This window comes from Haliotis cracherodii, unplaced genomic scaffold, assembly GCF_022045235.1.
Source record: "Haliotis cracherodii isolate W230 unplaced genomic scaffold, xgHalCrac1.p SCAF_7, whole genome shotgun sequence".
Lineage (NCBI taxonomy): Eukaryota > Metazoa > Mollusca > Gastropoda > Lepetellida > Haliotidae > Haliotis > Haliotis cracherodii.
Genome location: NW_027266330.1, coordinates 15,899,958 through 15,927,698, shown reverse-complemented (window position 1 = coordinate 15,927,698; position 27,741 = coordinate 15,899,958). Strand labels below are relative to the sequence as shown.

Genomic DNA, 27,741 nt, shown 5'->3' with positions numbered 1-27,741 from the left:
AAATCCGAATGAAAACACGAAATTCACATATATTCTACGTCCAATGAAACAGACTATAGAAATATGCGCACGTCACTCCTTTATAATTGTAATAATGTAGTCTTCATAAAACAGCTAATCCACACACCAAAATCAATAAGAGAAAATTCTAGATCTGAATCTTCTAAAATGACAAAATGACCCTGCATTTGTTTTGTTAACACTGCTCCCATGATGCATGTTACATTACACTTGCATAGCCGTAGCCACGGTACATGACATATATACATGTTCTTTACACTTTAGAGAGATAGAGGGAAGCCATTAATTAATTTAGATCGGGTGAATTACCAAACTGCCCAAGCTATGGGTTTTTTAATTCATACCATCAAGTCCACGGTATGATAAATAAAACAAAACAAGTATAGGGGTGGTCTCAAAAACAAAACCAGGACGTAAAAGGATATTAGACAGCTTTGATACAGGGTGATCAGGCGTATAGTGTACAAGCTTTATGAGCAGAAGGTAAACCTGACTTGTAGAAGAATTTGGGAGGAAATTAAAGATACAATTAATGTTTTGTGGACTGCACTAAGTATTGCTCTCCATGAGATGGGATTTCGATACACTGTGCATGGCGATGACAGCAGTTTTCAGGGGATAATTAAGTTTATCATCATTTACCCGTAAATGTACTTTTTAAGGGTAATCACAGTGTCAGTTAGGACAGGCTAGATTAGGTCAATTTGGGTTACATGGATATATGCTCTTTTTATAGTCCTATGATTCGTATTTATTAAATGAAGCTAGAAAATAATTTTTCTAGCATTTCCGACAGTACTTTAAATCCAACATTGGTTGTATACTGTGATCGGCTGGTTTCCTGATTTGAACAAAAGGATGTTCATATTTCATATCAGCTAATCTTATACCAGTGGATATGTATTGAATGTATTGAATGTCATGGTGACAGAAAAATCTTCAAAATATGAGAATGGACTGAAGTGATTAATAATGCAGATTAAGAAACTAAGAATAGAAATCAAAGGTGCTGTCGGCTTCTGCCTGTTCTGCAGGTGGCTGAGTGATTGACATGGGACTGTCATCAGACTGTCCAATCATATCGTCCATTGCAGGTTGGGTGGAGTCGGATGGCCCCGCCCCCTCCTTCGGTGCTGTTTTGAGGGAGTCTTCAGGCTGGTTTGGCTTGAGGGGGTGAGTCTCAGAAGTGGAGGGTCCCCGGTGGACATCAACAACAAGAGGGGGCGGGGAGGTGTGGCGGGAGGGGGCGTCCAGGAGGTAGGGCAGAACAGCAGGGGGGTGGAACTTACTGGATGTACCTGGAGAGAAGCAAGAACAAAAACATGACATATATATGATGTGAACCACTACTAACTGCAATGTACCAAATTTCACTCCATTTTGAAAAAACAAAGGGCTGAATAATGGCCAAGAATAGTTTTTTTTCAATATGCGTGCGGTACATTCGGTGTGCCTGAAGGGTGTAATGGCTTGTGCACTGGGTGTGCCCGAAGGGTGTAATGGCTTGTGCACCAGGTGTGCCCGAAGGGTGTAATGGCTTGTATCCGAATGGCTTGTGCACCGGGTGTGCCCGAAGGGTGTAATGGCTTGTGCACCAGGTGTGCCCGAAGGGTGTAATGGCCTGTGCTCCGGGTGCACCCCAAGGGGGTAATGGCTTGTGCACCGGGTGTGCCCGAAGGATGTAATGGCTTGTGCACCGGGTGTGCCCGAAGGGTGTAATGGCCTGTGCACCGGGTGTGCCCGAAGGGTGTAATGGCCTGTGCACCGAAGGGTGTAATGGCCTGTGCACCGGGTGTGCCCGAAGGGTGTAATGGCCTGTGCACCGAAGGGTGTAATGGCCTGTGCACCGAAGGGTGTAATGGCTTGTGCACCAGGTGTGCCCAAAGGGTGTAATGGCCTGTGCACCGAAGGGTGTAATGGCCTGTGCACCGAAGGGTGTAATGGCCTGTGCACCGGGTGTGCCCGAAGGGTGTAATGGCCTGTGCACCGAAGGGTGTAATGGCCTGTGCACCGAAGGGTGTAATGGCTTGTGCACCAGGTGTGCCCAAAGGGTGTAATGGCTTGTGCACTGGGTGTGCCCGAAGGGTGTAATGGCTTGTGCACCAGGTGTGACCGAAGGGTGTAATGGCCTGTGCACCGAAGGGTGTAATGGCTTGTGCACCAGGTGTGCCCGAAGGGTGTAATGGCTTGTGCACCGGGTGTGCCCAAAGGGTGTAATGGCTTGTGCACCGGGTGTGCCAGGAGGGTGTAATGGCTTGTGCACCGGGTGCGCCTGAAGGGTGTAATGGCTTGTGTAATATAAAGAAGTACTATGGATTTATCTAGACTTTATCTTCGGTATTCTCACCTTTCCTCTGGTAGAAGAGGACGTAGGCACTGCTGTAGTCGTCATTGCGAGGCTCCTGTTTGCTGACTGTCTCATCATTGTAGTAGAACCACTCGGATGTCAGGGGGTGGTTTGTGTAGGATGTGTAGTGACCAGAATGAGAGCCTGCACATTACAGCAGTGAGTTAGTGAGTCTTTCAGGACAGATCCTTCCCATTGGCTGCATGTCATACTCAGCTACTCATATACATTTAATGATTGGTGAATATTAATTTACACTTTTTTAATGTATTTCCTTAACACACACCCATGATTGTCTGGTCCAGACTTGATCACTTACACGTCGACATCATATAGCTGGATTATTGCTGACTGCGGCATTAAACAAAAAAACTAACAAACAAACCTTAACACTTTCAGTTCAAGTTTTAAGATGTTTTGTAAGGCATCAAGCTCAAATCAATCCTAAAAACATTTTTTTATTTTCCCTTTTCCTTTTGAGAAGGTAATTCCCCAGACAAGAAAACATGTTGTTCTTATCCTTTTCTTTTAATTTGATGAAAGGTATATTATCCAAAAGTTACACTCACCTCCAAAATGACACACTATGCTGTAGAGGTCGTATGAAAGGTCCTTGACCTTTGGTCCTGATACAAAGTGTTGAAGGTCAAGGTTCTTGTGAGGAAAGACTACTTGGTTGTCGACTTTAGTACTCGACAACTCATGAAAGACAAATCTGGAAGAAAACACAGAATATCAAAGTATGAGGAATTCAAACAAGGGCTCGATCTACGGAACTCACAATGGAGTGAGTGAGTGAGTATGGTTTTACGCTGCTTTTAGCAATATTCCAGCAATAGCGCGGGCGAACCAGGATTCGAACCCACAATCATAGGTTTCTGGCGTGCCCAAGGGGCGCAACTCTGCACAGTGAATCGCAGCACCTTCGACAACTGGGCCATCCGTGCCCCCGATGTGACTTGAGGGTGTACTAGACACACTGGTTAGTTACTCCGTCTGCTTTGAATGTGCTCCCCTCTTTGGCAGTTTTTTTGTTTGTTGTTTAATGCCGCACTCAGCAATATTCCAGCTATATGACGACGATCTGTTAATAACATAGTCAAGTGATTGATATCATGAGCATCAATCTACACATCCGGGATACGATTATATGCATCAAGTCATCGAGCCTGACCATTCGACACAGTAAGTCACCTCTTACGACAAGTATAGTCACTTGTTACGGGTTGCTAAAGACTTATTCACTACCCGAATCTTCCCGGGTCTCACCTCTTGAGATGTACAATGAGGGTGTCAGGGTAGCGCCAGACTGTCATGGTTTTCTTGGCACACTGGTTCTGTTGACATGTGGGACAGTACCAAGGGTTGTGCTCATCCAGGATCTCACTGCAAGCATTCACAGCACCATGGCAACAGATTGTATACATTTTAAACAAGAATCTTTAGAATGTTGTTGTCGTGAAGTGATTGAGTGAGTGAGTATGGTTTTACGCCGCTTTAAGCAATATTCCAGCAATATCACGGCGGGGGACACCAGAAGTGGGCTTCACACATTGTACCCATGTCGGGAATCGAACCTGGGTCTTCGACGTGACGAGTTAATGCTTTAACCACTAGGCTACCCGACTGCCCCTGTCGTGAAGTGAAATAGGGTCTAATAAGGTTGGGTATTGATATCGATCATAGAGATTGATAATCATTAACTAAATAACGTTCAATTATTGATAAATATTGCAGAAGTAACTTTGAACAAATATGCAAATAAGTCCAAAAGAAATCAACATACTTCACGCCACTGGTGGTACATTTAAGCATGGACTACTTTGAGGACATCTAAGACATAACAAAACCAGTTGCTTTCCGTCTTCAGCAATTGGCATGGTTGACAATAACAAGTCTGTTTTGGTAAACTTAACCTTGATTTCATCACAATATTTTATGTAAGATATTATTAAGATGACACAATGTTCATATTGATAATCTTCAATATTTCTTATATGGACAAGACAGTGGAACACCGTTACCTCGAACCTAGCGGGACTGTGTTGTAACTTCGACACATCCGGACATTGAAGATAACGAGGCAAGAACATTACATAGAAAGGCAGTCGGAACTGGAGAAAAGGTTCGAGAAATCGCTACGTTTGACATAATGAGACTTGAGGTAGCGAGGTTCAACTGTAATTCTGATTATCGATCTTTTTGTTCAGCTCTATGAGCAGATTTTATACAGCTAGCCCAGTGCTCTATTTGACTGAGATACAAATTTCACAATCAGGGTGGTAACAAAACGAAGCTTGCATCTGAGAGACTGGAGACCCCACTCAGCCACTATTTAGACTGGGTGGTTAGATGGGAAGGGCTATAAATCTATCTGGTAGCTAGCTTCAGGGACCCGTTTGATGTTGTGTTATTTTAACTTGATGTTTTTCTAATATTAGTAACTGGTTTGCCTGGCCCAGACTGGATAATTTATAGTTTGAGATGAAAAAGCTAGGAAATTGCAGACTTCTGAGGTAAACAAACAAACAAACAAACAAACAAACAAAACCAACCTTTCAGTAAAGGCTCGAAAGCAGTCGTAGACAGTGATTGGGTCGTTGGGTCGGAGATCCTGCACGGAGATGTGGTCGTGATACGCGGCTCCTTCAAGCTGCTGGTCATGTGACACGTCCATCAGGTGGATGGTTAGATTGTCCCCTGGCTGGAGAGTTACCTCCCCTTCCCGACACAGGACACAGCCTGTACAGTGGGCGGTGTACATACATCGAGAGCACCGTAGACCCTGCAGCAAAGTGTAAAGTCAGTTACTTCCATTCACTGAAATAGAGTGGCAGTACTGTCTCAGCAAGTCAGTTACTTCCATTCACTGGAATAGAGTAGCAGTAGTGTCTCAGCAAGTCAGTTACTTCCATTCACTGGAATAGAGTAGCAGTAGTGTCTTAGCAAGTCAGTTACTTCCATTCACTGGAATAGAGTAGCAGTAGTGTCTTAGCAAGTCAGTTACTTCCATTCACTGGAATAGAGTAGCAGTAGTGTCTCAGCAAGTCAGTTACTTCCATTCACTGGAATAGAGTAGCAGTAGTGTCTTAGCAAGTCAGTTACTTCCATTCACTGGAATAGAGTAGCAGTAGTGTCTCAGCAAGTCAGTTACTTCCATTCACTGGAATAGAGTAGCAGTAGTGTCTTAGCAAGTCAGTTACTTCCATTCACTGGAATAGAGTAGCAGTAGTGTCTTAGCAAGTCAGTTACTTCCATTCACTGGAATAGAGTAGCAGTAGTGTCTTAGCAAGTCAGTTACTTCCATTCACTGGAATAGAGTAGCAGTAGTGTCTCAGCAAGTCAGTTACTTCCATTCAATGGAATAGAGTAGCAGTAGTGTCTTAGCAAGTCAGTTACTTCCATTCACTGGAATAGAGTGGCAGTACTGTCTCAGCAAGTCAGTTACTTCCATTCACTGGAATAGAGTAGCAGTAGTGTCTTAGCAAGTCAGTTACTTCCATTCACTGGAATAGAGTAGCAGTAGTGTCTTAGCAAGTCAGTTACTTCCATTCACTGGAATAGAGTAGCAGTAGTGTCTTAGCAAGTCAGTTACTTCCATTCACTGGAATAGAGTAGCAGTAGTGTCTCAGCAAGTCAGTTACTTCCATTCACTGGAATAGAGTAGCAGTAGTGTCTCAGCAAGTCAGTTACTTCCATTCACTGGAATAGAGTAGCAGTAGTGTCTTAGCAAGTCAGTTACTTCCATTCACTGGAATAGAGTAGCAGTAGTGTCTTAGCAAGTCAGTTACTTCCATTCACTGGAATAGAGTGGCAGTAGTGTCTTAGCAAGTCAGTTACTTCCATTCACTGGAATAGAGTAGCAGTTGTGTCTCAGCAAGTCAGTTACTTCCATTCACTGGAATAGAGTAGCAGTAGTGTCTTAGCAAGTCAGTTACTTCCATTCACTGGAATAGAGTAGCAGTTGTGTCTCAGCAAGTCAGTTACTTCCATTCACTGGAATAGAGTAGCAGTACTGTCTCAGCAAGTCAGTTACTTCCATTCACTGGAATAGAGTAGCAGTTGTGTCTCAGTAAGTCAGTTACTTCCATTCACTGGAATAGAGTAGCAGTAGTGTCTTAGCAAGTCAGTTACTTCCATTCACTGCAATACAGTAGCAGTAGTGTCTCAGCAAGTCAGTTACTTCCATTCACTGGAATAGAGTAGCAGTTGTGTCTCAGCAAGTCAGTTTGGTTTAATGCTGATTTTCAAACTATATCTGTTTAAGTCATGGCAGCTACATGTGGAAGGAATAAATGTCATCACGACTCACCTGTCCGTCAGGTAGCACAACAGAGGACATCACAAGGCAACACGACTCACCTGTCCATCAGTCAGCACAACAGAGTACATCGCTGGGAATGGCAGCACAGCATCGATCATATCATACAGACAGCCTCCAGGCAGTCTATTTGGCACATATAGTATAGTAGGATGACCAAACAACTTTTCGGAGCAGCTGTTGTCTTCAATGTTCACATCACATCGGAATGCTATTGGTACGGCTATAACCCTGAAACATATACAGAACATCAAATAATAAGGAAATTCCCAATATTGATGTTCAGTTGTACCCAGCTATACTCACAGATTGTGTTCTGGAAAATAATGAAGACAAATAAATTACAGTCTGTGCCCAAAACTTTCCCTTTGCCCGAACTTTTCAAGAAACTTAAGTGGGCAGTTTTACACGTAGATACAGCCACAGGTCAAGTATGTTGGTTAAAGGACATCTGTCTACCTGAGTTTTGGCTTGTGACAGCTCGCACTCACAAGAGGGGAAAAGTCTTCCATCATGTTGGCGGGCATAAGGCAGATCTGGAACAAAGACAACACAGGTGCTGGTCAGGACGTCCTCGTGATGACTTTATGCCGCTGAACACACACAAGACAAGGGCCTGCTTGCACAAAGCGATCTTAGTGCTAAGATGATCGTAACTCCCATACTTTAACATAATAGTTGTAGCACTAAGATCGCTTTGTGCAAGTGGGCCCAGGACTTACACTAGCTAAGAAACAGAACTTTGCAAGCTGTTTGTTTGTTGTCTAACGCTGCACTTAGCAATATTCCAGCTATATCACGTATACTACGGCGGTCTGTAAATAATCAATCCAGAGAATCCAGTGATTGATATGACAAGCATCCATCTATGCAATTGGGATACGATGACATGCATCAACCAAGTCAGCGAGGCTGACCAACTGATCCCTAAAGTCGCCTCTTACAACAAGGCTAGTCGCCTCCTACGGTGAAGGCCAATTCTGATCAGGATCTTCACGGGTGCTTTTCAGGCTGAATGGTCGTCATCAGACAGGGGGAAGGGTATGTCTGGGGGTGTATGCAACTAAACCTTCAGCTTGCAAAATCCTGTACACTCCATTACTAACACGAGTAATGAATTTATCATGTGTTTACAACTTAGGCTGAAAAAAATAATAGTCTTGGTTCACAGGCTCAGCCCACATCATCAAAAGTAAATTGCACGCTTATTTTTGTTTCCATTTTCAACTTTTTTTGTGCATTGTGTTTAAGTATTAGGATTTTTATGTTTTTTTCAAACGGATATAAAGCAAAACAGGCGGCAAACTTTATGCTGATGCGGGTGGTGCCTGAGAACCACGACTATTATTTTATTTTTTTTAAATATTTGCGTGTGACAGGCACATCTAACTTGTGAAGGCCATCAGTGTCATTTGTGACATGACAAGCAAGTGACGTCAAACAATATCACATCAGCTAGGGTGTATCATGTGTATGGACTATTAACAACCAATCATGTTTGAGCATAACTTTTCCCCATTGCCAGTGCAAAATATACAGAGAGTTCCATTTGGAAAAAAACCCCAGAATTACCTGTATATAACTGAATAATGTTTCACTTCTTGTTTCTAGAAACATAATTAGGGCGAACAGGGATTCATACCTAGTCACAGGTTCCTGGCATGCCCAAGGGACACAACTCTGCAGTGATTTGTGGCACCCCTAAGACTGGGCCACCCGTGTATAGTTATGTTTGTTTGTTTGTTGTTTAACGCTGCACTCACCAATATTACAATTATATGAAGGCGGTCTGTAAATAATCAAGTCTGGACCAGTGGTTGACACCATGAGCATTGATTCGGACAATTGGGATACAATGACATGCATCATCAACCAAGTCAGGGAGCTTGACCACCTGATCCAGTTAGTCACCTGTTTAATGACAAGCATAGTCGCCTTTTACGGCACTCATGGTTTGCTGAAGACCGTATACCTATGTGTGTGGGAGTTGGAATTAGCACCACTTCAAACAATATTTACATCACAACATCTCACTATGGGGTGGAAAGAAAGTTCCGCTGCTGTTGTGACTTGCTGTCCTTATAGGTAAACACTAAAAATTTGTCTCTGTATGTAGACGTCTTCTTCGGTAATAAATAGAACATCATATTCGTGTTCATGTCATACTATGTTTATGATACTTGTGCCTAAATTCTGGTATTTCCCGAGCAAGAGCGTAATTTAGACACTCACATCGTAAACATAGTATGACATGAACACTCATATAATATCCTCTATTACCAAAGCCATCTCTTGTACACGTTACGTCTGCGACTGATTATTGGAGCCTTGCACTACCAACGGACACAACTCCACACAGTGAACTAGCACTTAGGGAACTGCATCAATTCTACCCTTCTGTGGTGTGAACACCACAAGAACCATCTTTTAACGTCTTTGAGAATATGACTCGGCCGGGATCGAACCAAGGACTTTCTGCTCTGTCCTCTGTACTATCCACTCCACTACGGTGGCTGTGCATCATGGGACACAAGCATCTACTTACTGGACAACAGTACCCTGCTTCCGTCGTGTGTTTGGCAGACATCTGAAATACAGAAACAGGCTGCAATTAAACACACCAAAATAATTAAAAAGTAAATCTATTTATTACATACAGTAACAAAACGAAGGGGCAGGAATTAGTCGTGAAGCACTGTTACAAATAAGAATTTGTAATCCATTAAAGATTCATATCCTCAATATCATTAATGTGTTGCCTATTCCAACATTGTCAAGAAAACCTTTCAACTATTTTACACAACATGGAGTGAGTGAGTGAGTTGGGTTTAACGCCGCTTTTAACAGTATTCCAGTTATATCGCGGCATGTCAGCTTAATGTGGGAGGAAAGCCCGAAGTGATGCAGGTCTCAGACGTTTACCACTTCAGTGAAACCCACGAGCATAGGTATGGTGCTGACAAACCTAGAAACATAATCGGGGTAACCGGGATTCGAACCCACAATCATAGGTTTCTGGCGTGCCCAAGGGACACAACTCTGCACAGCGAATCGCGGCGCCTTAGACGACTGGGCCACCCGTGCCCCCACACAGCATGGAGAGAAAGAAGTGACATACTACACTTGACAACACTTTCCAGTCTCAGTAAAATGAAATATTTTACTCCGATGCGCTACCTGTCTCACAGTGAGTTTGGTTTAACACCTCTTTGAACAGTATTACAGTTATATCACGGCGTGTCAGCTAAATGTCCGAGGAAAGCCCGAAGTGATGCATGTCTCAGACGTTAACCACGTCGGTGAAACCCACGAGCACAGGTATGGTGCTGACAAACCTTGAAACAATACAATTGCGCAGCTTTTCTTTGCACATTCAGAACTTGTTGTTTTAGTTTCTTTTCAAGATACAAAAATGAGTGAGTGCGTGTGTTTTTTTACCCCGTTTTTAGCAATATTCCCGCAATATCACAGCTGGGGACACTGGAAATGAGCTTCACACAGACACAAAAATTACACACGCTGGTTTGAATGTTTCGCTGACTCGTATCGCTGGTTGACTTCCCTGTGGAGGGGCAGTCAGTTCTTCACATAGAGAGGTATCATATCGGAGCAAAAGGGTTGACTTTAATGAGATATATATGCAAATACTCCATCACTATTACAGTATGAAGCCCACACAATGGGGAATAGAACGGGCAAGACCATACTCGTTATCTTGAAATATTTTCTACATTAATGACCCATGATTCATGGAACCAGAATTCTCCTGCATGAGTCAACATGCCCCCGATAGACACCCCTACATAGATATAGTACGTTTTATGTACATTTGATCAACTTCATGCAAGTGTTATTATTGCATTGAATTTCAAAATGTGCTAATAATGGCTTGAGCTTGCTCCGTCTCTTCCTGGCTCCAGTGTGTGTGTGTGAGTGAGTGAGTGAGTGAGTGAGTGAGTGAGTGAGTGAGTGAGTGATTGAGTGAGTGAGTGAGTGAGTGAGTGAGTGAGTGAGTGAGTGAGTGAGTGAGTGAGTGAGTGAGTGAGTGAGTGAGTGAGTGAGTGAGTGAGTTGGGTTTAAAGCCGCTTTTAACAGTATTCCAGTTATATCATGGCGTGGAAGCTTAATGTGGGAGGAAAGCCCGAAGCCCTGGGATATATTCCCCTGCTGAAAAATTTACTGATCTCTAAGGCGGGATACATAGTATTTCACCTAGACCACGAGAACCAATCAGATCTCATCATTCTGACGATAACACAGATTGGTAAAACTACAAATTACAACCAATCAAAACACATTTGTTATACACCGTGTTACAGTGACAACAGTCACTCAAATAAGATGACAGAAGATAACTCAACTTTCACAACATCGATTCATTCTACCTTTGATAGTCGTAATGATCTACAGAAATGGGGAGAACTTTCAAAAAAATAAAATTAAAATTATTTTTTTTATAAAATTTCAGTAGCCAGTTGGCTTGAGACATTTCAGAACTTTTGGCCCAACTGAAATTTTGCTAGTCACAGGTGAACAGGCAGGTGGTTATTTCACTCACTGTTTTAGTATAACATAAGCTTGTAGCAGCCAAGGTCTTTAAGAACATATTATAGCTAAAATGGATTGAATTATCATTAACCCGCCCGCATGTTATAAAAAATGAGCGGGCCACTGTAACTTGATAATGCCCTCACATTGCTTGACGACAGGCCATTATCACGCCTGTTAGGTGACGTCATAGGATAGGGATAGTGACGTCATCTGGTTTGTTCTATGACGTTTCCATATTTGTAAAAGTGGGTCAGTGACATTCGTGTTGATTGCAGTCAAAGTTTCAAAATCAATATTGTTGTTTCTTTTTATTTGATAACAAATTCCATCCATTTTAGCTATAATAACGGTAACGCTATTTTTCAGGGCATTATCATTTGCAGAAGTCCTCTGTCTTTTCAACTACCCTCCTTTGTCGGGCAGTTAATGGAAGACCTCAGGCTTCTGAAAATGATAATGCCCTGAAAAATAGCGTTACCCTTAATATATTAGTGGGACATTGATATACTCTTTTTTGGAAGAAGATTTTTTTATGTCAGTGGACAGAGAATTGATGGCAACTTTGATGACGTCAAACATTGTTATATTATATGCAAGTCCTACCTCCAAGCAGTTTTGGCAAAATGTTCCACTGCATGACTCGTGAGTGAGCAGGTCATTGTCGGACAGTTCCTCCAGGCAGATTGCACACGTCCGCCACTGACCTGCTATCCCAGGAATGCTGTTTATAACATCCTGGGGGATTGGCGGCGGATTAAAGTCTGACGAACTTGCCACATTGTCCCACGTGCTGTCACAGTCTGGGAAACCCACATGGGACCATTCCCATAGGCCCGTTCCTGCCAGATCTGGATTTTCTTTCCCTGTGTCTGTCTCAGTGAACGGAAGCTCTGGAGAAGTGGGGTGTGGAGTCTCCTTCTCCACCTTCGTTCTTGACCAACTCTTTGATTCGGGAAAGCCATCTCCCAGTTCGGTATCCACGGTTACTATGGATATGGGTGCAGCCCCACTGGAGTGGAATAAGCTGTTATTGGGCCGATTATTAAACGTATCCATGTTGCTGAATATATCTGTGGTTTCCGTCATGGCATCACTCGATGTGGCCGTTTCTGCGACTGACCTTGTCACAGAGCTGGGCACTGAGCTGGTTACACTTGATGGTTCAGGCTTTTCTTCTGGGGTTTCCTCAGGGGGGATGGAAGGCTGTACCATTTCGAATGCATAGATTTTCCTGGATGTGTCATTGACGTATCTCAACATTACATTGTCATCCTGCAATTGAAAAAGATTATCGAACAAGTTTGCTTTTGAACATCAGCAAATATGAGAGTGAGTGAGTGAGTGAGTGAGTAGGGTTTTACGCCGCTTTTAGCAATATTCCAGCAATATCACAGCGGGGGACACCAGAAATGGGCTTCACACATTGTACCCATGTCGGGAATCGAGCCCGGGTCTTCAGTGTGACAAGCGAACGCTTTAACCACTAGGCTACCCGACCGCCCCCAGCAAATATGTAGGATTCAGTGTTGAACTACGGCTTTGTTCTCATCTCATCACCATCTCAATGTATAATGATGTTATATTTCTTGTTTAACACCAAGCAATATTCCACAAAAATGATGTGGCCGGTGAATAATCGAATTTGGTTGGTTGGTTTGTTGTTTTACGCCGCACTCAGCAATATTACAGCTATATGACAGCGGTCTGTAAATAATCGAGTCTGGACCAGACAATCCAGTGATTAATGTCATAAGCATCGATCCATGCAATTGGGATCGATGACATGCATCAACCAAGTCAGCGAGTCTGACCACCCGGTCGCCTCTAACGACAAGCATAGTCGCCTTTCACGGCAAGCATGGGTTGCTGAAGACCTATTCTACCCTGGATCTTCACGGGTCAATCGAAATTGGGGCTGACAATTCCGTGATTGATATTATGAGGAACAACCCACACCATTGGTGACAATGACAATGACCTGACCAACCAATCCATTTACATTTTACAATCCAATTCTATCCTGGAATCCAAGCATTTTGTTTTGTATGTTTATGAGGAGGGCACTCACCAGGACACGAGACACATGTGAGTCGAGCACCTCGGCCAGGATGATATCACAGTCAGGTTGCTGGAGCAGGCGGAGAAGTTCCTGCTTCAACTTGTGCACCTTGTCAGTCTTGTGCATGTTCAGCACGTACCGTGTGGGGGGGACACCGCGATGCACAAATATCACACCTGCAAACAAAGGTAGTCAGTTGAGTCTAAATACGTCAGACTTTATTGTTGTTGCTTTTGTTTAATCCTGCATTCAGCATTATTCCAGCTACATGACAGCAAACAAATTTAGTCCGTCCGTCCCATTCCAGCCATATGACGTGAACAGAGTTTGTCTGTCCATCCTATTCCAGAGATCAGTTTGTCCATCCGTCCGTCCTATTCCAGCTATATGACAGCGAACAGAGTTTGTCCGTCCGCCCGTCCTATTCCAGCTATATGACAGCGAACAGAGTTTGTCCGTCCGTCCGTTCGGCCGCTTCTCAATAGGGACAAATCTCCACAGAAACAATTTAAGCTGAGAAATGAAATTTTACAAACTGATGTTACTGGTCATGATCTTAATGAGTTATGGCCCTTGCTCCATGCTCTACATCTCATGTTGTACCCACGTCGGGAATCGAACCTGGGTTTTCGCGTGACAAGCGAACGCTTTAACCACTAGGCTACCAGACCGCCCCTCTAAGAATGAGAATGAGGTGGCAGGGGTACCGGTAGTCAGGTGATCATGTCGTGTAAGATCACAACGCACAGGATTATAGTGCGTGACCAATTTAGTTTGTGACCATGGTTGGGATGTGGTTGGGAGAATTTAATTAAAAAGCTGGAAATTTTGTTCAAGCACGTTTCAAAATAAGGATTGAAGGAAGAAAGGAGAAATTCAAAGTTTGAGATAAGATCAGTTTAAAAAATGCATTTTCTTGAGTAAAAGTATCATTTATACTTATCCGGACTCATTTGTATGAGTCAGGATATGATAAAATTTGAAACAACTCACAGATTTGTCTCTCCATCGCCCTGGGGATTGGCAACGAGAGGTACATAAATGGCTCGTAAGTGACGGAGACATGGCGGCACACGGAACAGACAACCTGTAGACAGAAAACATAATAAGTGCCCAACAACCATTTCTGTGTGGCAGCCAACAGGACAAGAACCACAGTCTCGTGTTTCAAATGACTTTAACCATTTGTTTCCACCCCTTCACGTATCAACTCTTCAGATAATTTCAGTGCAGCCATTCCTTTTCCCTCCTGAACACATGATAAAATCACCGTACGCTGTATTTTTATTAGTATAAGGTAAGCAGTGAATGCATTAGGGAGTAATGCAGGATACGTAAAATATTCCCCCGATATACAAAAAGTTACTGGGATACATATCAGAGAATGAATGAGTGAGTGAGTGAGTGAGTGAGTGAGTGAGTGAGTTGGGTTTAACACCGTTTTTAACTGTATTCCAGTTATATCACCCTGTGTAAGCTTAATGTGGGAGGAAATCCCAAAGTGAGGCAGGTCTCAGACGTTTTTCACTTCGGTGAAACCCTCGAGCACGGGTATGGTGCTGACAAACCTAGAAACACAACCTGGGCGAACCGGGATTCCAACCCACAATCCTAGGTTTTTGGCGTGCCCAAGGGACGCAACTCTGCAGAGCGAAACGCAGCGCCTTAGACGATTGGGCCACCTGTGCCTCCCACATATCATAGGAAGAATAAACCTCAATTTACTGAAAGACCAGTAATACCACTCACCTTTTGTGGCAGATAATATAAAAGACCATTGGTAAGGTTGGACTGTTGGTCACTGTATTAGACCGGGACTTTCTTTGACAACATGCAGAACTGGCCCCTACTAAATTTACTTGTGTGTGGTGTCGACCACCATTTCAGCAATACAGGCTTTAGACAGCAGCCACCATCGGGACTTACTGTACTTGACCCGTGAAGGGGTAGAATAGATCTTCAGCAACCCATGCATGCAGTAAAAGACGACTAGCGGAATTGGGTGGTCAGACTCGCAGACGTGGTTGATGCATTTCATCGATCCCAATTGCGTTGATTGATGCTCATGTTGTCACTCACTTGACTTACAGACCGCCATCATATAGCTGGAATATTGCTGAGTGTGGCGTCAAACAAACAAACAAACTTACCGTACTCTGAAACTGCCCCTGGAATTTGCCCACAACGACACTGTTATTCTCGCGGAGATAATCGTTCCAGGCACCGTCTGCCTCCTCCTGGTATATCTCAGCTCGGTTATTTACAAAACTAGCGTCCAGTGAAAGGGCGTTAACAGAGCTGCTTCGCGAAGTTATCTCCCCTTCATCTTCTGAACTCTCCGCTTCTTCTGCATCCATACTCTCCGCCGAGGATTCACCATCCGACATTTCTTCCTGAAGAACTTTCCGAGTATTGAACTTTGACATTTCCTGCATCTGAACATTTTTCTCTGATTCATGCATAGCAACATGCTTACGAGGTTCTGTCGAGTCTATCTTGATTCGCTTGATGTTATTTAATTCATAAACATCTTGAGCCCTTTCGGAATCCAAAACATTAGGACAGGAATTGGACAGAAACCGGGACTTCTTTTCAACGCGTAGGTTTGTATCTTTGATCCCATAATTCACTGAGTCAACTTCCTTGTCAGCTTTGGCTTCTTCCCTGAGTACTTCCTGCAGGACATTCATTTCCTCTTGCACAGGCCGCCGATTATCCTGTTTGGCGAACTTATCTGAATCGATTGCGATTTCACCATCAGTTGCTTCATTAACTAACACATTCGTATTAAGAGTCTTGGTTTCCTTGCCATAGTATTCAAGCAAACTAGGTGGTAACTTAGAGGAACAAATATTATTTAACTGGGCCAAGTTGTCTGTCTTGGTAGAAACAACATTGTGGTCCGTCCTTGCGTCAACGTGAGCTGCTCTGGGCGTCATATTCAGCATGGAGGTATTTGCGTTGCATATGTTGATCTTTGTTCTGTGGTTATTCTTATCCATAGAATCGGTCGATGAGGATACCGTTCCCATGGTAACATCTTCTTCTGATTTGCCCGAATCTCCCGTGGACTGGAGCTGTAACTTCTTGATATTGAGGCTTTGTTCGGAGTCTGTGCTGTGCAGGGATACTGTTGATTGGTTGCTGTCCTCGGAAGAAAACATGGAGGAGTTATTTACAGTGGTACTAGATATACACTCGCTGCCTGTCTTTGGGCCTGTAGCAATGTTTGGCTGTCCGAGGGACTTGTTCACAAACACGGAGGGCTTTGATTGACTATGAGAGCTAGTGACATGATCGTTATCACAAGACAAAGTTTCATCTGGGGCTTGATCATCACCAGCATCTGATGTTTCCATCAATGGACTAGAATCTTGGTTATTGAGCGAGTTGGACAGGGGCTCGAGGACATGTAAAGGCGAGCACCCAGGGATGGCCTCGTTGTTGGAGAGAGCGGCCAGGTTGGACCGCCCTGTGTTGAGCTGCTCGTGAAATGTGTCTAGCAGGAGTGCAAGAAACTCCTGACAGTCGTGCTGAAATACATAATACATGAGTGAGTGAGTGAGTGAGTTGGTGAGTGAGTGAGTGAGTGAGTGAGTGAGTGAGTGAGTGAGTGAGTGAGTGAGTGAGTGAGTGCAGGGTGAGTGCAGAGCGAGTGTGGAGTGAGTGAGTGAGTATGGAGTGAGTGAGTGAGTGAGTGCAGAGCGAGTGAGAGTGAGTGCAGGGTGAGTGCGGAGCGATTGAGTGAGTGAATGAATGAGAGGGATGAGTGAGTGTGGAGTGAGTGTGGAATGAGCAGTGAGCGAGTAAGTATGGAGTGAGAGTGCAGAGTGAGTGCAGAGAGTGCGGGGTGAGTGAATACGGAGTGAGTGAGTGAGTGTGGAATGAAGAGCGAGCGAGTGCGGAGTGAGTGCGAAGTAAGTGAGTGTTGAATGAGAGTGAGTGAGTGAGTGAGTGAGTGAGTGAGTGAGTGTGGAGTGAGTGAGTAATTGTGGAATGAGGAGTGCAGAGTGAGTGAGTGAGTGGATGAGTGAGTGAGTGAGTGAGTGAGTGAGTGAGTGAGTGTGGAATGAGGAGTGATTGTGGAATGAGGAGTGCAGAGTGAGTGAGTGGATGAGTGAGTGAGTGAGGAGTGAGTGAGTGTGGAATGAAGAGTGAGCGGGTGCGGAGTGAGTGAGTGCGGAGTAAGTGAGTGAGTGTGGAATGAGAGTGAGTGAGTGTGGAATGAAGAGTGAGCGGGTGCGGAGTGAGTGAGTGCGGAGTAAGTGAGTGAGCGTGGAATGAGAGAGAGTGAGTGAGTGAGTGAGTGAGTGAGTGAGTGAGTATCACAGCACCCCAATAGTGTCCAAAAAGGACTGGGCAGGTCTGGGTGAATGGATGATTGAATATAGTTGTATACAATATTCCACTTACGTAACAGAAGCCTATAAATAATCAAGAAAACAACCAAGATATTTTTCAACATAACCCATTCCACATAGATATACTTTTGCCAACAATGTTTGAGGGATTTTATTCAAGTTTTGTAGAAGTGCCTATTTTGTCTGTCCAAGTCGGCAAACCTGACCGCCTGATCCCGTTAGTCGCCTCTTATGACAAGCTTTGTAGCCTATAAGATTAAGCATTGCAGCCTCTGAGGACAAGCATTGTAGCCTCTTATGACAAGCACTGTCGCCTCTAAGGACAAGCATGGGTTGATGAAGACATGTTTTCTACCCGTATCTTCATGGGTAGCATATTAGATAGAATTTCACATACTTTCTGCAATTTCCTAGGAGTAGTTCTAGGGGTCCCCATCTCACCTGTCTGTAGTCCTGGAACTGGGAGTGGTACAGTCCAAGAGTGTCCTTAAACTCCTTAGGATGGACAACAGAAAACTGACCACACCACATCTTGCACAGCAGCTTGTAGAACTGCCCAAGGAGGGTGTTCTTGTTGGTCTCCTCCAGGACAAAGTCTTCCAGCAGAAACTTGACTAGCGAGGCGCTGGAGGCGAGACACTGAAGCCCGGCGTTCATGAAACACGTGTTTCCAAGGTTGTACAGGCCACAGCTTCCATGCACGGCACACGGGTCTGGAATATAATCACATATTTGTTTGTTGTTCAACACTGTGCTTTTGATTATGATGATGTTTATAGTGAGTGAGTGAGTGAGTGAGTATGGTTTTACACCGCTTTTAGCAATATTCCAGCAATATCACGGCGGGGGGACACCAATATGGGCTTTACAAATTGTACCCATGTCGGGAATCGAACCCGGGTCTTTGGCGTGACAAGCGAACGCTTTAACCACGAGGCTACCCGACCGCCCCTATGATGATGTTTATAAGTTTCTCAAGTAGATGTTTTGAAATCTGATGTAGTCCCACCAGACACTGTAGAGTAGGTACCTCTCATTTTAATTTGGAGTGAATGAGTATGGTCTTATACTCTTATGCCTCTTTTAGCAATATTCTAGCAATATCATGGCGGGGGACACCAGAAATGGGCTGCACACATTGTACCCTTGTTAGGAATTGAAACCGAGTCTTCGGCGTCACAAGCAAACACTTTAACCACAAGGCTACCCAACTACCCCTCATTTTAATTTAGAACTGAGCGTTTTATTAATTTTTGATACATTTATAACTACATGTGATCATCTTTTCAGATTGTTTTAAGATAGCGGACCTTTTTCTGCTTGTGTAATTGAGCGTTCCAAGAGAGCACCATTTTGAAAGTGCTCATTGTAGAATGGAGATCACCTGCTATGTTTCTAAATTTGATGTAGTCCCACTGTAGCGTAGATACCTCTTTTTTATACAATCAAATATTTGTTTGTTGTTTAACGGTGCACTGTCGATAATGCTGATGTGTTCAGAGTTACTCAATCCGATAAACACATGTAACCAGTATAACTCGAAGGATGTACTCAAGTGCTGATCGATTAGTAACTGGGTTTAATACCACTTTTAACAGTATTCCAGTAATATCAGGGCGTGTCAGCTTAATATGGGAGGAAAGCCTGAAGTGATGCAGGTCTCAGACATTTACCACTTTAGTGAAACCCACAAGCATGAGTATGGTGCTGACAAACCTAGACGCAAAATCGAGCCGCAACTGGGTTAGAAACCACAATAATAGGCTTCTGGGCAAGCCCCTCACAGCGATAGCCTGTTTGCAGAGCTCTCTACACTATTGCTCAAAGCTCTCCTCTGTGATAGGTGACCACAACCATTCTTGGGGTAGAACTGGCAACCGAATGACCGTTACGTTTACTCAGTGTTACCAGTGCCCCCTAATTTTTGTCAGTCCCAACTTTCAAGAAATGAAAAGACGTATGAAAATTACCTGATTTTAATTCTTACAACTCTCTTTTTTGGAGTATTTCAAGACTAAATCGCTGCAAATATATATTTAACCTTTAAGCAAAGAGAAATCTTATTTAATAGCACTAAAAACAGACGAGGGGAACCAAGATGGCAACTGACAAGCTGACTTTGTTCGAAAACTATACTTATATGAGTATCGCTGTTTTGTTCAACAACAAAGATTTATAAGGTACTTTATTTCCCGGTACACAGGGACTGGCAGTGCCATGAATTACCAGTCCAAACCTAATTTTACCGGTAAAAAACTGGAAATTACCGGTCAACGGGAAATTACAGTAAACGGGAAAATCCCAGTATAATTATTTTCTAAGGGAAAATAAGGGAGAAGTTTGTTGATGTTCCGTTCGTCTGTGATCTCGAACCAATTGGATCAAACAAACAAAAATGTAAATTCATTTGGGAAATATGGTCAGTAGTAAACCTTTTCAAAAATAACTGTAATGGCTGCACTGACACTGGAAATGTTTAAGCCACAGGAATTCACAGGGAAGAATATGCATGAGATCAAACAATTTCTCGCATACCTCGAATATCTTTGGAACAGCACATGGAGGCATCTGTGAAACACTTGGAGACTGGACTGGAGAGTCTCACTGCAACAGAAGGACGTCAGTGATCATATACGCATGGCAGAGCTAGAAATTGGCACTAGTCCTGTAGTCCTTGCCAAACTACCCAACAGTAAAGGTACAAAAGGACTAGCAGAAATTTAGTAAAATCTAAATATTTTTTACATCTGTATACTTATCCTGCATTATTCCTTAAACGTACTAATGCAGGATAAGTAAAAAATTTAGTTAAATCTAAATATTTTTTACATTTGTATACTTATCCTGCATTACTCCTTAAACGTACTAATGCAGGATAAGTAAAAAATTTAGTAAAATCTAAATATTTTTTAATTTGTATACTTATCCTGCATTACTCCTTAAACATACTAATGCAGGATAAGTAAAAAATTTATTAAAATCTAAATAGTTTTTACATTTGTATACTTATCCTGCATTACGTAATGCAGGATAAGTAAAAAAATTTGCCTTTTTTAGGGGTTTTGCTAGTAGTGTTATCATTATAATATAAGGACAAGTGGGCTAAAACTGTTAGTTTCTATTACTGCATGGTCAGCAATATTTCCTGGGTGCAGCCATATCATACCTGCCGCCCCCGGAATACTGTCATAATATACCTGGTTCTATCTGTAGGGTTTACAAGTCCATTCATCTCGAAAAGTCCTGTTCACACTATTAACGACATACGCAACCATGGTACCTGTTTGGACTTCCTGTCTGTCTGGCTGGTCTTTGGACACCATGCTAGTTAGGTCTTCATCTTGTACTGAGAATGCTGTGCTGCTTTGACCTGCAACCACAGAAAACAATACGGAGTGAGTGAGTGAGTGAGTGAGGTTTAACACCCCTTTGAACATTATTCCATCACATGTCTGCTTGACGTGGGAAGAAAACCTGAATTGATGCAGTTTCAGATCATTACAAGCAAGGGTATGGTGCTGACAAACCTTGAAACATAATCTGGCAAACCAGGATTCGAACCCACATGGGATTCTGGTGTGTCTAAGGGAGGCAACTCTGCACAGGGACGATAGTGACTTATATATACACAATATGAAGCACTTGTGTAAAAATGATTCACCAGGCCTTCAGCCCTGTAAGTAGTGACCATTTTGGTGCCCAAGTATGACTTACATCTATAATTGTCGACCTAAATGTATCAACGGTTCACCACTTGGTTACCTGAAGGTAAACATAACTGGAGACAATATCGGTTTAAGATATATGTTGGCTCCTAAAAACTTAGGTTTGGCTCCCAAGATATTCATGTTTGTTTTTTTAAATACAGTTAATCTACACTGACTTTCAAAGCAAATACAATAAAACAGCGTTATCACTATCCCCTGCCATGGGGCAAATTAGAATTTGGTTTGTTCATATAGTAGTGAGTATAAACTATTAAAAAAAGAGTCCTATAAAGCCTTAAGAAGAGATAGGCACTTGGGCCACTATATGTCATCAGAAAAAATGATTAAATGTCAAATTAATACACACAAAATGAATAACTCAGTCTTGATAATTATCTCATAGACAAGTTAACTTCAGTAGTACCGGTATCTGAGAAAACTTGCCCCCATTGCACACACACTGCACTAAGTCGACAATCACGGAGCAAGGGCCGTAACACTAAACAAATAAATGATGGGACCAAGTTTCGTACTCAATCTTGACAAGTATCTCTTAGATAAGCATTCAAACTTTCACTCAAGTAACTTCAGTAGTTCCTGAGAAAAATAAGCCCTAAAATTTGATACAAGATTTTCGGGGAGGTATCTATAAATATTCTGACTGAGTCTTGATCATGTTAACGTGTGAATGTATTTTATAAATATTACAAGAAAGACATTTTATAAGAACGAGTACAGCAGTAGCCTTTCGCAGGGCAAGCAGAAAGAAATACCACAAGCCCTGTGGACTTGTTTGATGTTTTACTTTATGGCCAACCATGAGCTTCACACAAAGCAAGTGCTGTGCGTATGCCTCACGTTTACAGGAGCAGACACTTAATGAAACATCTTTTTGATCAGACAAGCAGAACCAAATGCTTTAGAAATGAAAGTGGGAGTTTGGTACCCATGACATACTGTGAGATTAATGCATTTGTATTGTTTAACTTAAAATATATTCAGAAATTCATTCACAAATGATGTTTCCCTTCAAAATGGATTGACAAAATGGCTGAAATGAGGAAGTGATTAATTTCTCACATTGTTATCTCCCCTGTATCCATTCAAAATGGCGGCAACTGACCATGTGTAATATTTACTGTTCTCTCAATTCACCCAACTCAACATTTTAGAATGTCAATCAGGTAGACTTTGCATTTTAGTTTTTCACGATGTAAAATATTCTCTCAAATACAGAAATGAAGTATCTACTGGAAAATGTGAAATTAATGCGTCTCCAAAAGAATGCGACCACTGGCCCCTAGCCAAAAATGCGACTCAATATGAATGTGACACCCCCTCCTCTCAAGCATCAGTGGATTTATATCTAAACAAAATGTCCCCTGTCAGGTTTACAGGAGAATCCTTACATTAATCCAATCACACACCAAATAGCACTGCTTATTAGCGCTGAGTAGAGTACTTCAGCTAAAACAATACGTGCGCACTGGCTCGTGTCGGCCTTTGATGCAGTCGCAAAGAGCAAAGACACTGTGTTGGGTGGCGTCTGTCTGGACTTGCAGGTGTGATCAGTGATGACATAAGTGAGTAGAACGCTTGTCTTGACCCCAGCAGTGACAATTCACAGGATGTAATTAGTGTTTGAATGACATTGTTTATACACTTGTAACAAGTGCTGCTCAATAAACAGTGATGTGGAATACATAGTTGTTTGTTTTCAGTGTATGTCTAATTTGGAATTTCTGATATCCAAAATGTTTTATTGTTGATATAAAGGTGATGTTTAATAATGCGAGCAAAGACCACTCGCATTTTTCGCATTTAATTCACGCTCGCGTTAATATCAAGTTTTACAGTACAAAATATATTTAAAACTAGGTATGTAAAAACAACATGCTCTGATTCAACACAAGCAAATATTTATGTCCAATGGGTGGTCACCATTTTAGTCAAGAGGAGTACATTTATATGCTGATAAAGTACCATAAGGTATACAGTTTATTAAGGCGTGAAACGCTCAAGCTTCGTAATCAGGCCTCAAACAACAAACACTTGACTGCAAGAACCTAGGGCTGGGACGAGTCCAAATTTACTACCCGGGTACCTGCCCCCCTATTACCCTACCCTACCCGGGTACCCACTGTAGGTCTCAGGAGATGTCTCAAAATGTCCGATTGGTAACTTTTTTAGCATAGCCCTGGCAAAACGTATTTAGATACATGTATTTACAATCATGCATACACTGAAGGTGACTTAAGTTTTCTTTTTTCAACCATATGAAAAATTGGACGGAATGGGTGCATAGTCAGATAAAAAAGTGAACATCAGTGACTTGTAGTGTAACTATAGAATTCCAGATAGTTTTAGTCATTAGACAATATATCACGTGACTAACCATGGGTCCGGATAGTCCTGTGGGTACCCGGGACCTACTCGGTACCCACCTGACCCGGGTACCCGAGTTACCTGTCCCAGCCCTACAAGAACCACACAGCTCATATGAAATCGTGTAATCTACTTTGAATGTGCAGGATTGAGTTGGTGCAATCTGCACTGAATAGTTCGTGGAACTCAAGTTACAGACAGTCGTACTGGCACACGTCCTCTATCTATTACTTAAAGCACAGCCAAACACTCTAGTTCCATGAGAAGTGTGCCCACGTACACAGCGAACAGTTCATGGCAATGTCATTTTTCACCTTCTGTGCCAGCCCATGGCCATACCTTTGAGGGTCTTTGCAACCATGGCAGCACAGCTGCATATTTTTTTTTTTTTTTATATGTTATTTAACGTCGAACTCAGCAATATTCCAGCTATATGACAGCAGTCTGTAAATAATTGTGTTTGGACCAGACAATCCAGACATGTATCAACCAAATCAGCGAGCCTGATTTGTGAGTGAGTGAGTTGGGTTTAACGTCGCTTTTAACATTATTCCAGTTATATCATGGTGTGTCAGCATAATGTGGGAGTAAAGCCCGAAGTGATGCAGGTTTAAGACGTTTACCACTTCGGTGAAGCCCACAAGCACGGGTATGGTGCTGACAAACCTAGAAACATAATTGGGCGAAACGGGATTCGAACCCACATTCATAGGTTTCTGGCGTGTCCAAGGGACGCAACTCTGCACAGTTTGCGAATTGCAGCGCCTAAGACTGGGCCATCCGTGCCCTCCAGCTAGCATGACCACACAATCCTGATAGTTACCTCTTACGACAAGCATGGGTTGCTGAAGACCTATTCCAACCCAGATCTTCACAGGTCACTGTAGCATAAAGTGTATTGGTTGAATTATATTATTGCACTACACATGCCCAAAATGATGAGTGTCCATTTGTTCAGTCGTAAGCTGTACTCTAACTTTACAGGGCCTGACAAAAATCTGAGCATCTTACCTCCACTGCCAACATCACTAGGGGAGGTAACTCCTTCGTTGCCATCACGGCCATCTTCAGTATGATACGCTGGTTCCTGTCCTAGAGAATCAATAGCCTCAGAGGGCTTCACACAGCCTTCCATGACCCCCTGTTCAACAGCAAATGTTGAAGATTTCACACGCACCCTCTGCTCGTCTTCACTTGTGCTGCTTGGCTCAGCGCCGACCGACGTCATGTTAAAGTTGTCTGAAGCAGATAAACAACTTGTGTTTGTTGGTTTGTTGTTTAATGCTGCACTCAGCAATATTACAGCTATATGACGGCGGTCTATAAAGAATCAAGTCTGGACCAGACAATCCAGTGATTAATATCATGAGCATCGATCCACGCACTTGGGATTGATGACATGCATCAACCAAGTCAGCGAGCCTGACCCCCTGATCATGTTAGTTGCCTCTAGTGACAAGCATAGTCACCTTTTACGGCAAGCATGAGTTACTGAAGACCTATTCTACCCTGGATCTTCATGGGTCCACTACCTTAGGAAGAGTTGGTGTTGGAAATGGACTTGGAAACCATGTGACATAGAGACATTCCAGAATATCCGATCAATAGGTAAACTAAATGTCAAAACAATAAATAAGTCTATACAGATTTGTTAGTCTTGTTTCTCTAATATTCTGGTATATTTTCTCCACTTTCTCCTGCACCACCATGAGAGTTATCTCAAATAATGAATGCTTATTTACCAAGCTATCAGCAACTGATTGTTAACCTTGATGCGCATGATTGAAAAAGGTATCCATGGGCTATAAAAGATAGGGGGCCTACATTTACAATACAGTACCATAAACTTTTCAAACATGTGATAATGCCCTATGACGTAATTTGTGGTATTTTGTTGCCAGTCACACTGGCAAAACAATGCTCTGTGACGTCAGGGGTCATTGAGCGTGCATAAGCTCCTTCCAGGGATCTATTATCTCTACATGCAATGTCATTGAATACGTCTAGCAACGTTGAGAGTTTGAATATTTGTTTACTAAATATAGCCTGCGGTGGCGGATTTTAAAGCAAGCGCTAGTTTACGACAGCACTTTTATTTTCAATATATTTTTATTTTGTTTTTTTTCTTAATTCAAGTGGCTAAAATGATGATAAATGGGAACTAATATGCATAGATTGTTTTTTCAATTCATTAAGTTTCATTATTATGCACAGGAATGCAGTTAATGAGGTAATATTATAATGGCGCTGAACACATCCAGATGATTTCACGATCATCAGGGTTAGGTACCCGTTTAATGGATATCATTGAAGGGTTAGGGTTAGGTACCCATTTAGTGGCTATGAGATTACCCCGAACTCTATCCTTAACCCTAGGGTCCCCTTTACGATCAATCATCCCTTTACGATCATTAGGGTTAGGTACCCGTTTTGTGGCTATTATTGATTCTATTGCTGCTCCTAATATTCTTCACACAAAAATGTTGAGGAAAAAAGGATGAAATGGTTTTGTGTCAAATAGTTTGGCTATTGGAAACTGTCCTGGAACATTCACACAAGCCACTTTCACCCACTACATTTATTTAGTACTGATTCAAAAGAAAACTCAGCTTTGTGTCGTCACTAGCCATGCTCATGCCTCCCTAGTTCCTTACAATTATCCACATTATCCTTATAGTGTTCCCTACCACACTTTTCTGTCACAAAAATGACCAGATGAATTATTAAATCCCATGTCATTCATGCGTACCCGCAAGTTCTCAAGTTCGCATCCGACGGATTCTCACAAAAACTGGTTGCTTGTCTTTGAGAGACGTGACCAATGGCAGAGATCGTCCACACAAGAAGTTGTGTGTTTCACAGTGTGGACGGAGCTCAGTCGGTTAGCTGTCGGGCTAACAATCTGAAGGTCTCAAGTTCACATCCCACGGATTCTCATAAAAACTGGTTGCTTGTCTTTGAGACACGTGACCTACGGCAGAGATCGTCCACACAAGAAGTTGTGGTACTGTATTCTAAAGGTGCTCCTGATAGATTTGGGGGGTAACCTAACACAATGTACCACTAATCCTAAGGATTAAAGAGGCATATGAGTGAGTGTGTATGGTTTTAGGCCTCTTTTAGCAATATTCCAGCAATATCATGGCGGGGATACCAGAAATGGGATTCACACACTGTACACAAGTGGGGAATAGAACCCAGGCCTTCAGCATGATAAGCAAACACTTAAACCACAAGGCCACCCCCGAAGGCACATGACATAATAAAATGCTGCACCAGATAGAGTGCCGTCTTGACAAATATCACAAATGTTCAAGATAAATAGAATTACCAAAAATGGAGGTTATTGCTTGGAATTGGTTGTAGATCTATGCTTATTAATACATTTTTTATTGTTGTTCGGCATGTTCAGGGCCACAGTATTTACCCTTACAAAGAATTTCCTGCAAGGGGGGCACAAGTCAGAATTCAGACATCTTCTAACACACATTATTCATGGGAAGAACGTTTTGCAATTAGGAAAATACACGTATATATATACATTAACATAGCAACGTTCGCCTTGGACTAGAGAATTTGCACAGCACAAACAGGTAAAGTTACTGCATACTTGGGTCGTTTAGTACTTATCAATAGCATAACATATTTTATTATTTATGGAATTATATTACGCAGCTGCATTAATATTTCAAACCGAAAGTACAAATTAAACAAAGTGTTTCAGAAATGAAAATATTTGACAGACTGGTATTCTCCGAGAAATGGAAAATTCCCCAGGATGTTAAATCATTGACTTTTAGAAACACTGTTTGACGAACAGGGCACGCACTTGATAATGGTCATATAGATGATCACTCACAATTTATGAAACACCTTCACAGGGAATTCAGTGACAGACAATCAAACGAGCACCTGCAACTTTCCGAGGTTCATTCATGGCTGACATTTTTATTGAATGGAGTGCGCATGCGTTGGGGAAACTTCCGATA

General features: G+C 42.5%; 1 protein-coding gene across 1 annotated transcript; it reads right to left on the bottom strand.

Moving 5' to 3' along the window:
• Nucleotides 1–649: 649 nt before the first annotated feature.
• Nucleotides 650–27,696, bottom strand: LOC139448095 (uncharacterized). Its single transcript, XM_071229609.1, has 17 exons — nucleotides 27,612–27,696; nucleotides 24,764–24,991; nucleotides 20,941–21,030; nucleotides 20,196–20,264; nucleotides 18,102–18,373; nucleotides 15,450–16,832; nucleotides 14,293–14,386; nucleotides 13,309–13,475; nucleotides 11,844–12,512; nucleotides 9,235–9,276; nucleotides 7,149–7,225; nucleotides 6,731–6,920; nucleotides 4,924–5,153; nucleotides 3,638–3,754; nucleotides 2,938–3,083; nucleotides 2,369–2,512; nucleotides 650–1,319 (listed from the first exon to the last, which is right to left on the bottom strand). The coding sequence occupies exons 2-17, from the start codon at nucleotides 24,978–24,980 to the stop codon at nucleotides 1,009–1,011; spliced, it is 4,218 nt and encodes a 1,405-aa protein (XP_071085710.1). The 5' UTR covers nucleotides 24,981–24,991; nucleotides 27,612–27,696; the 3' UTR covers nucleotides 650–1,008.
• Nucleotides 27,697–27,741: the final 45 nt, after the last annotated feature.

What these genes read in the sequence shown, in the direction of transcription:
- LOC139448095 (XM_071229609.1), bottom strand. Translation starts at nt 24,980, where the DNA reads ATGACGTCGGTCGGCGCTGAGCCAAGCAGCACAAGTGAAGACGAGCAG. An exon ending in AGGGGCAGTTTCAGAGTACG is followed by an intron (nt 14,387 to 15,449) that starts GTAAGTTTGTTT and finishes TTCTGTCTACAG; the next exon opens with GTTGTCTGTTCCGTGTGCCG. An exon ending in TTGTGCTGACTGATGGACAG is followed by an intron (nt 5,154 to 6,730) that starts GTGAGTCGTGTT and finishes ACTTTGCTGCAG; the next exon opens with GGTCTACGGTGCTCTCGATG.